Source organism: Trachymyrmex septentrionalis, unplaced genomic scaffold (assembly GCF_001594115.1).
Source record: "Trachymyrmex septentrionalis isolate Tsep2-gDNA-1 unplaced genomic scaffold, Tsep1.0 scaffold24, whole genome shotgun sequence".
NCBI classification, from domain to species: Eukaryota; Metazoa; Arthropoda; class Insecta; order Hymenoptera; family Formicidae; genus Trachymyrmex; species Trachymyrmex septentrionalis.
In genome coordinates, this window is record NW_017305397.1 from 1734716 (window position 1) to 1745898 (window position 11183).

Consider the following 11183-nt stretch of genomic DNA (forward strand, 5'->3'; position numbering starts at 1 on the left):
AGAATATATAGAATATTTTATCAATCTATATTTAAGTATGAATCGTTAAAAAGAATAATGAAAATTGAGACATAATATTGGAATATCAAAAATATCTCACGTGAATAATTAATTATTAATTACGTATTAAAAGAATCACGCAAGTAATATAGGATTGAACAAATGGCAGAGATGGCACAAAGCAAAACGCGAAATGTACGACGATACCTGTTTGTTAAAATCATATAAAATATGAACAATTGAATAATTTTTCATACGCGACAGTTGCGTATTCGAACTGCGAACGGCGGGGGGTGGGGGACGAATAGCGAGGGGGAGCGTGCCGCGCCGCGCGGCGCGGTGGTTAACTACGTCATGACTTTGGCATTCGTTCGGCAACCTTGAAGGGAGACGGCTGTAATACGAATCGCTCCGAGAGTCGCATTAAGGGGATCCTAATCCCCATAATTTAATTGTTGTTAGTATTTCTTCTTTATTAATATTTCATTAACATTGATTTAGAAAAATTTGTGTTATCGTACATATTTTCAATGTTTTATCGTATAATTCCATATTACTAAAATTTCTTATTCTCTCAGATTTCTTTCTGTATCTAATAAGAAAGAGATTAGCTATTGGCGCTTGTTAAGGAAGTTTCCTTCCTATTCCGCGTTTAATATTCACATAACCAGTAAATGACGTTGAAGGAGATCTATCTTATCATTTCCCTAAGCATAATAGTATAGTTATTTTTAGCGATTGCGCATTCTGTGTTTGCGCATAGCAGCACTGATAACGGGAAACGGCCGAGCAAGGTGTTGATTGGCCGTCAAAAGTTGTTTACGTTACGGAACCACCAGAATCAGGTTTGAAAATTAATGCGACAATCGAGGCGGGACCGCGACACTTTTCCGGCATTTACGATTCACACTTTTTGTGCCGGACCTGACGATGGTGCGATACGCCGCCCTGAAAGGATTATACGATCTGGAGAAGACGATCGGTAGCGGCGGCTTCGCCAAAGTGAAACTTGCGACTCATGTCGCTACCGGCGAAAAAGTTGCCATCAAGATTATGGAGAAGACTGCATTAGGCGTAAGCAAAGTCTCAATATTTATTTTAAAAAAAGGGAATGTTTATTGTAACTTTGTCTGTCAATATTTTTTTTCATATTCTGTCTTAAAATATGTGTATTATGTAATTATTCTAGGAAGATTTACCAAGAGTGAAGGTCGAAGTAGAAGCACTTAAAACACTCTTGCATCAACACATTTGTAGACTATATCAAGTGATAGAGACAGAGAGTCATTACTTCATGGTTATGGAATATTGTTCTGGTGGAGAACTGTTTGATCATATAGGTAAGTTTAAGTTATGACATAAAGAATCTTATCTAGACAATCTGAATATTAATGACTATTGTATTTGTTCCAGTTGAAAAGAACAAGTTGTCAGAATCTGACTCCCGTAAATTTTTTTATCAGATAGTGTCTGCCGTTGCATATATGCATAGTTTAGGATATGCTCATAGAGATTTAAAGCCTGTAAACATTTTTTTTTTACAATACATATTTATCCTAGGAAGACTTCTAAGAGTGTTTTGAGAATAAGATAATTTATTTTCTTATTTAACAGGAAAATGTTTTACTGGATAAAGATGAGAATTTAAAGTTAATTGACTTTGGGCTATGCGCAAAACCCAAGATGGGAATTCAGGCACATTTATATACCTCTTGCGGTTCTCCTACGTATGCTGCCCCAGAGCTCATAATGGGAAAGAAATATTTAGGTAATTAAGCTTTTAAAATGCTTTTGATATTTCACTGTAATTTAATATTTAAATTGAAAATTTTTCTTTGCAGGCTCAGAAGTAGATATCTGGAGCATGGGGGTCCTTCTTTATGCTTTACTATGTGGCTTTTTGCCTTTTGATGACAATAATTTAGAGAATTTATATAAAAAAATACTTGTAAGTTTTATAATTGTTATCTGCATATTATGACACAAATGTATAAATTATATTTATTTTAGAGTGGCAAGTATGAGGAACCATATTGGTTATCTAATAATAGTAAAATGCTAATCAAATCAATGTTACAAATCGATCCAGTAAAAAGAATCACTATTCACGAATTATGTCGTCACCCATGGATTACTGGAAATTCTCTGAAGTCTGTATCATTCATTCACAGAACAGAAGTAAGAATTTTTATTGCAGAGAAATTGACTTTTTGTATTTTAGATATTTTATATGAAATCCTTTTTTTCCATGTAAATATTTAGTTTGAAAAAGATAATGAAGTATTGAATACTATGTCAGCCATTTGTGGTGGGAATAGTACAGATATATGGAAAAAACTTGTGCAGAGTGATAGAACCGATTACAGAACGGCTACATATTTGTTGTTGCTTGACAGAAAATTACGTGGACTTTCATTGAAAATAGCGCCTATAACAAGATCTCATCTTAAGCAAGAAATGGTAAAAAAGTAAAAAAAAAAATCATTATTCAATGTAAGATTGATGTATTTAATTGTATAATTTTTATTTTGTAGAATAGCAAAACTTTTCCACAATGTGAAATAGCTAACAATTTTATAACTAAACTCGAGCATTCTCCAAGGAACAGAAACAATGACCAACCTACAAAGATTGATGTCACTTACAATGTTTTGCCTAAAAAAAATGAAGATAACTTCGTAGAACCGTATATGTCGACAAGAAAAAGATTACGAAGCAGAGATTATGATGATGTATCATCGCCCGGTAAATATTTGATCACTCTCTACTATCCAATATTCCAATCTTTTTACTATTTATCGTTTTTTATAAACATGGAAACATTTTAATTTTTATTGAAATATTATTATTATTTTATCTTTAAGAATTTTTTAAATATTTCCAAATATGTTGATTTTTATGTTTTTGTGCATTTAATTTTTTATATGCTTTGTACATGCAACTGTTTATTAAACGCGTGGCGGCCGCAGTTAAGTTAGTTCCACAGTACATTTTCTAAAGTTTATTTCTAATTAGGTGATGCTAGCACCATCTAATTAGAAACTTTAATGAAAGTTTCCGACTGCGATAAATTACAGTAGTCGCGCGAAAAGTAGATAATTACCTAGAGAAGAGCAATGACTTGCTAACAAACGCAATTTAGACTTAAGACTTTTCGTGTACAAGAATCCTTCACTAAAATCCTTTAGAAGATACATTATTCTCTTCCTCAAGCATTTGAATCCTCATCACTCAGAAAAGTATTAAACTTTTTAGTAATATCTATATATATAATTATATGTTAATTATACATAAATAATATTAAAATTATACTTTTAATTTGGCTTTTTATATTAATACAGTTCCGGCAAAGAAACTACCTGAAAATAGATCAGCTACTCCAACGCAATCCTCAACACCAGATTCTAAGTAAGCTTATGAGTAATGTGAAAGTAATACAACAAATATGATATTCAAAAACACAATATTTTTAGAATTTCTCAAATATCTACACCTGGTAGTGCAAGAAAAGTTATGATGGGCTTAGAGAGAGGATTGAATCGGGTAAGATGTGTTCTCACACCGAAAAGGCGAGTAAAGAACGAAAACACCGATCCCGATGAACCAAATATATTATCAGGGAAGGTATGTTTTATACTTAAATTATGTATGAAAATATTAGAAAAAATTTCTGTTTTGCAAGTGGCGATAAATTTTATTTTATTATTGAAGGGTCTTTCTAATGTATCTGCAACATGCAGCGGTTGTCCGAAACATGTCCTCTCGAAATTACGAAGAGCTCTTCGACAAAAGGGTATAATGTGTCGTCAGAAAGGGTAATTATAATTTTATTCTGAATACTATTTTTTATACCCTTGTGTTTTTAAAAACATATATCGTCACAGATTCATTTTGCAAGGGGAAACTGAAGAGTCCTTTTCGGAAGATAAGACAAACTCGTCGAAATCGATTTCCTCACAGAATTCCTGTTCCTTCGAATTGGAAGTCTGTCTCTTGGAAATCGATCCAAGCGGTAAACGATTAGTCGGTATTCGTCGGAAAAGATTAAAGGGTGATGCATGGGTTTATAAACGCGTGTGTGAGGAAATTCTTGCTCTTACTGCAGAAGATATTTCCACAGATTCTAAACTTTCTTCTGAATCTAAGTGTCCTATTTAAAATGTTATTCTTATAAATATATCTACGATGTAGATTTCTCGATACAGGGGCTCTTAATCTAATTGCCTGAGAGACGCGAATGTCTTGACTTAATAATTATATAATATTAATATTTTATAAGAAAAACATCGACGTTATGTGCAACACAAATAGTATAAGACTTAAACGTATGCAATTCTTAAATCTATTAAAATGTTTAACTTAAAAAGAGATTATTTTGCTTGTAATGTACATTTATTTTCGTTAAAGAGGTAAAATAAGAAACAGATCTGCAAAGATCTATAAATATATTTTGTTTGAAGATATGAGTAATGTAAGTAAAATTATAATGTAATATAGTAGTATTTACGTGATATAATAAAATTATTATTGCTCCTATATATATATATATATATACATACATCTCTTTATTTTCATATCCAAAATTAAAATATTTATTAAAATATGATTGATTCGTTGTAATGAAAGATATATTATAATATCATTCTTCGACAAATTTTCATATCAGAAGTAAATATTATATTTATTGTTTTTTTCCATTGTTTTCTTTCATGTAACATCAATATTGATCCCAAGAATGTTCCGACCAGATCAACTGTTCTATGGACAGCACAAAGAAATTTCTTGTGCGAACACTTTGAGTGCTCCTTGCCCCTTTCTGTCCGGAATATGTAAAGCTCAATTTCGCGTTTATACCGCAGATATAAAGTATCGCGGCCCGTTTGAACCGGTCCGCAGACTCCGCCACTGGTCGGTATAGAACTATAGACAGGCGAAGATATAAAATCACCACAAATCGATCAGCATAAAGTGGTGCCGCACGTTTACTTCACTTTCGCTTTATGGGAAGACGAAACCGACCTTTTATCTTTGCCCGCTCAATAATCGCTGGTTCTTCCCCGCGCGTAGGTACGTAGACAGGTATACCTCTCGCGCGAGCAGACCCAGTCCGATCGGCCGCTGTTTTTTCTCCCATACCGATTCGGTACCGGTGCAAGACAAAGCCAAGTTGCTGCGGCTTACCTTACAATTGCTGTACTTGCAGCGCGTACACTAAAAATAAATTTAAAAATGTGCAGATTGCCCGCAGAGTTGTAATATGACGATGTGAGTTATCATCGTTCACTTTTGGAGATTTTTCTACGGAAACTGAATTAGAAGTTGGGAAAAAGAATGATAAAACGAAGAAGATGTATAGTATAGTCACTTTTAAAAAAACCTATTCAATTCAGGCTCCGATGAATCAATCTGAGAATGTATAATAAAGCCTATTTGAGCTAGCACAGGATGTATGGGTGAAAACATTTATTTAAAAGATACATAAATGTCGATCCTTGGTCTGGATCTTCATCAGTATGAAAAAGTCATAAATGTTGATAAATACGAAAAATTTAATAGTAAACCGTATACAATTGCTACGTGTCTTATACCTCTATTCTAAATTCTAAGCAGAATTGTAAGGCTCGTAACATATTCTTGTAAGACTTATAAGAATTTTTAAGTGCTTATACCTTTATACAATATTTTTATAGATAGCTTCTTACTAGCCACAAAATTTATAAGGTCGTAGATATTTACGAATAATCGTCTTACGATTATACATATGCATAAAATTAGAATATTAGTCATAAGTTCTTAGAAGTTTTACGAGAACATGTTACGAGTCTGGCGATTGTGTTTAGAACTGATCCATTATTTGCATAAGTGAACCGTTTTTAAGTTATACGAGTATGTGATCGAACGTGAATGTACAGTAAAACTTCTTGAACATCAAATTATCCGTATTGAAGAACAAATATTTATACAAGAAAAAACATTTCTCATAACGGGATCACAAAAAGTAACGTGTCAAACTCGTGCCAATAAGCTAGTAATAAATATAAAGGTTTTCTTACAAAATTAATCCTAAGTAAGTCTAAAACATAACACGAGGGATTTCCTGTTCGTGATATAAGTTAATTTCTAAGCTGATCAGATACAAATTGCAATTAACAGTATCATCCGTGCGTGAGTGCACACACGTGCATGTTGCGATCTTTGATTCATCGTTGCTTTTAAAGCCGAAAGAATCGGAGCAAAATACAAAAATGTATAGACTTAATTTATATCTAATTTATTTGCACACACATGTGACGTTAAAAAAATTCTGTATTACTTATGCTTGACTTCTCTGCATAATGCGTATATATTTAAACGTTTTATATTTCACATGGAATTATATGCTAAATTATTTTAAATATAATTAATTACGAGCCTTTTATTTTTGGAAATTTTTAGATAGCTCACTTTTTTTAAATTTTAATCCAATTCTCTGATAAGTAGCACTTTCGTAAGAGATAAGTACATCATGTAAGATAAAAACGTAAATTCTTGATATGATTCGAATAGTTATATGTATATCGAACGGCTGCAACGTGTGATTTATTAGGTCCGATCTACATAAGACGCAGAATACGAATCGCAGGTTAAGCTTGTTGCGTCAGCCAATCCGATGGGTCCATTTTAAAGGTGACGCTTCGATTGGCTGACGCAACAAGCTTACGACCTGCGACTCGCGTTTTGCGTCATATATATGTAGATCGGGCTTTAAGCATAAATTAGTTGTAACTTGTGAATTTAAACGTGAATTAGAATCGAGTGAATTTTGCAGCGTGCAAGACAGCGGCGTCAGCTATCGAGGACATTATGTGTTGCCTCTCGTTCTCGCCATCCGTCGGCCGCTCGACACCGGTTCGTACCAATTACCGTCTAGCCGGCAGCTAATTAAGGATTGGGGCAATGAGGCCCAGCGATACAGTTTCCAGCGATAATGATTATCCACGACGGTAATTGAGCGAGTGGTTATGAACGCCGCAGGGGGATCGTGCAAAGAAAGAGGGAAAGTACGAGGCGTGAACGATAAAGAAAGAAAGAAGCTACATCATTCTGGATTGGAAGTACGTAAGACTTTCTGGCTTTTTACATTTTACATATTCTTGCAATTTTAAAGTTCTCTACCTTCGTAAAACCCGCGTATTCTTTAATCGTAAAATAGCAACGTCACGATTTCTCTACATTTGTAGAGATATCCTTTCGTCTTCGTACAATTAGATTTCTGATGATTTTATTTGTACAGGAAAATTCTATAAGAGAGAGAGAGGATACTCCTCGCCGATGAAGACGATAAAAACGGTGGCGGCGTGGATCTTGCGAGCCGAGAAAGATGGAACTCCTTATACCAATTTGGATTGCTTCGAGTCAGGCGAGCTCGCGAGCAAGACGCATTACCGAGAGGTAAGTGTAAGCATATGTATAATACAAAGCCACGCATACGAAGAAGAAGAAGAAGTAAGGGTAGCACGCGCGGCCCGCTTCTATCGCTTCCGGGCATCAGCGTGCTCGCGAGCCGCGGCTAATTGCTCTTTAATGCAAGCGAGCGAGCGAACGAGCGCGTTACTTTTCTTGGGTGTATGCCGAAGAAAAGCCTCGACAATGCAGTTAATGATGAAAATGCCGCGTTAGCGAGAATTCTGTGTTTGCTATTACAAAGTGGTTTTTCATACGGCAAAGTTATACGGCTTGTGTGTAAAGAAATCTCATTAAAGACAGAAACCTTGGGGAATCGGTTTAACTGAATTCATTTCTCTTGTCTCTTTTCACTTCTCGATATTAAAAAATTAATCTTCATAAGAAACAATACAATCGTGGCACTGATGGGTGAAAGTAAATGTAGTTTCTTGCAGTTTCCTCGTGCAATTGTATTTTCTTGAAACGCAGTTTCTTCCAAGTCACGTACTGCAGTTTTAAAGTGACAATCGTTACACGTAAAAGAGGCGATTTCTTCGCACACCTGTATACATCTGAGGCATACAGTGTCACGCTGTTTCTTCTTCGGCCAGGCAGAAGCCGCGAAGAAGTCGTTATGCAGCTTGCACTCGGAAGAAAGACGGGGAGCGCTAATCATCCGACTTGCCTATTCCTATTTTTCTTTTTTTCTTTCGGTTTGTTTATTCGCGGAGAGGAAAGGGCGCGCTGCTGGTAAAAATAAAGGGCAGAGAGCCCCGGATTCGTCGAGGCATGACCAGCGCGTCCACCAGAAGCTCATACATATGTACGCGGCTCGAACCGGACAGTGGCGAGCAACCCTCCTCTTCCTTTTCCTCCTCTTCCTTCCCCTTCTCTAGGACTCGCTCCCAGAGGGAGACTCCTCCGGAAAAATGAATATGCAGCCCGCGTATAGGAGGGTATTATTTTATAAAATTTACTATCTCGTGCCTGCGCATTATCCACCCTCCTGCCAGCCCCACTGGCAGATTCGCCGCGAATTTTCCGCGCTAACGTGAAACCGGACTTCTATATAGTGGCGAGAGATAAAACATTCTTAAAGCGGGCCAAGCATTTTCTATCTGAAAATATGTATATTCTAATCTGAAAGAGATTTTTCTACTATAAATTTCCTTCGTCATTATTGAAAGACAATGTTGATACGTTTAAAACTCAATGCATGCCTCATGCATGTAGTTTTTATATACAAAGAATTTAGACATGGTACACTTTACAGTAAAATGTATACTTTAATATACAAAATATTAATATATTTTATATCGAAATCTGTCTTAAAGTAAGATATGGATTTAAAATACGCGACGTTGTAACTATGGAAGAAATCTGTTTATAGTCTCTTTACAATCCTCGTAATAATTTATACCTTCGACACCTTTTCTCCACCTGTTCCGCAACACTTCCTTCGGCTAGCAGAGGGTGGTGGCCCTCAGCCGAGGTCTAATTACAACGTCGCTCGCGAGCGTAACCGCTTGTGTTTTTCCAAGTGCACTTCGTGCGGGGCTGCTCTGGCGCTTCTATAAAATTGTAGCCCCCTTATCGTCGTAGAGGAAACGAAACATTAAATCGGCTCCGGCCGACAGGGGCGGGCATGTTTCGGTGGGTGCGTCTGAGATTTCCTGTGTGGACTGTGGATGCTAGGAAAGGATGGCTTCCTACGTAAAGGGCGCGTCCTGGTGTGCGTCCTCACGTCGAGCGCTCGATTTATATATGAGTCAGAGAACATGAAATAATCCGCCCATCTTTACCGTATAAATATAAATGTAGATCGTATCATCTCGATCCCATCTCCATAATTTAGTTTCTTTTTTTTGTACCTTTTCTAGAAATATCAGAGCGGTGATATATTTCTATGGGAATGGGATGTAAATTCGTCTCCGTACATTTATTCATTATATATTTTCTATTATAGCGAAGTCGGCACTACGCAACATTATTCTGTCCTCCACCAACCGATCTTCGCGCAAACGCGTGTTTTTTTTTTTTTACACGTTCTTCTTCTTCTTGCATCCGTATCCTCGTGCCAATATCGTGAGATATCTAAACAACTTTATCATTAATGCAACAGTAGGAATTTGTATATAATGGTGCTACGTACATATGTAATATATGCCGGACTGCCCGCACATAACGGTGATATCATAAGATACGAACCAATAGCCGCAATTGTATGGAAATATGTATCTATGAATGAAGACACTTTCATTTATGAAACCAGATACTTATGTACCGGACACGGGCGTTGTAACATCCTGCTATTATGTGTCCTTACCTACCTATTCGTTCTCTCTTTCTCTCCCCCTGCTTTTTTCTCCCTTCGTCTTTTCGCTCTGGTCCCCGCTAGAGCGGTTACCCACCTTTGGTGCCCATCGTTCACGTGAATATTACGCTATCGTATGGATGTATATAATTTCACGTGTCTCGTGCATTTTTTTTTTGTTTTTCGTAATAAGCTTGATGTCGCAATCTGTCGCTTTTTGCGAATCGCATAATCTCTTCTTCGAAGCCAAACATTTGCGTGCAGTTATTGCCGAAGTCATTGACGAACGATTCGTATAATTAGCGTTTGATATCGTAACTTCGAGTAGGAACTTGGAATTTTCTTTACAGACAAATTTATTTCGACTCTGACATCATTCGCGCGAAGGACCTTGTTGCACCGCGAGTCGACGGAAATAACGCGCAACCCTTTCGAGGAGGACGAGACGGACGGGAAGAAAAAGGCTGACGAGCAGATAGTAGAAAGGAAAGGAGAGAGCGAGGCTGAATGCGCCGACTGTGACGCTTTCCGGTCAGGTGCCGCCCTGACGATATCCCTCTTCTTCCAATTTCCATCCACGTCGAGATCCGCTCGCTCACTCACTTGCTTTTGCCCTCACTGTATTTTCCTCTTCCCTCATCCTTCCCTCATCCGGACGCCATCCACCTCCGAGGAAAACTGGCAGGGAAAAGCAGGAAACGAATTGTTTCCGAATGTAGATCAGGAGGATTTTTTGGAGGAGGAGAGGTAGACAAGCACCAAGTAACGATACGATATTCGGTATCCTCCTTTACGAAACGAAGAGATGAAGAAGTCCATCCAACGTCGCGCGCGATAATTGGATTACAATTCCGATCCTTGATTACGTCACCGGCCTTTTATAAGGCTTCATTCGCGCTATACTGTACGAATGATTCTTTAACATTCTTATTTCATTGATCAGCGTGATCGTATCTGATTGTTAATATTAGAATGAAGACAGCAGTCTCGGTGATTCTTTTCTGTTTACCACATTACTCCGCGTCGTAATTATCGCGCTGCCTCGGGAGGCCATTGTCACAATGGACGTCCGGAGTTTCCCTACGATTATCGTACCGAAAATCTCTTCGTGGTCGAGCTCCTCATCGACTTCCTGCCGGCGATGGACGATGATTATTTGTCGCAATGGCATGGTAGACGCGCGCGTGTAAAAATGATACTAGCAACTCGATCTCTTCCCATTGTCCATTATATTTGAAGTCCGTATCAAGAACTACGACAAATGACTTACGCATACACTGATTGCAATTACCATAATTTAACTATAACTTATAGTTCTTTTTTAGAACAACTATTTATAATTGTTTTAATCGTGCAAATATAGTCTGTGCTATAATAATTGTGCTATAATAATTAAGAGACACACACACACACACACACACACACACACACACACACACACACA

The 11183-nt window shown here is 37.0% G+C and overlaps 1 protein-coding gene across 1 annotated transcript; it reads left to right on the top strand.

Moving 5' to 3' along the window:
- Positions 1-930: 930 nt before the first annotated feature.
- LOC108748646 (maternal embryonic leucine zipper kinase-like) lies at positions 931-4202 on the top strand. The gene is made up of 12 exons (XM_018486908.1): positions 931-1074; positions 1190-1340; positions 1414-1523; positions 1615-1768; positions 1842-1948; positions 2011-2178; positions 2263-2460; positions 2535-2745; positions 3342-3408; positions 3474-3624; positions 3712-3815; positions 3885-4202. Exons 1-12 carry the CDS (start codon positions 931-933, stop codon positions 4156-4158), a joined length of 1839 nt encoding a protein of 612 aa, XP_018342410.1. The 3' UTR covers positions 4159-4202.
- Positions 4203-11183: the final 6981 nt, after the last annotated feature.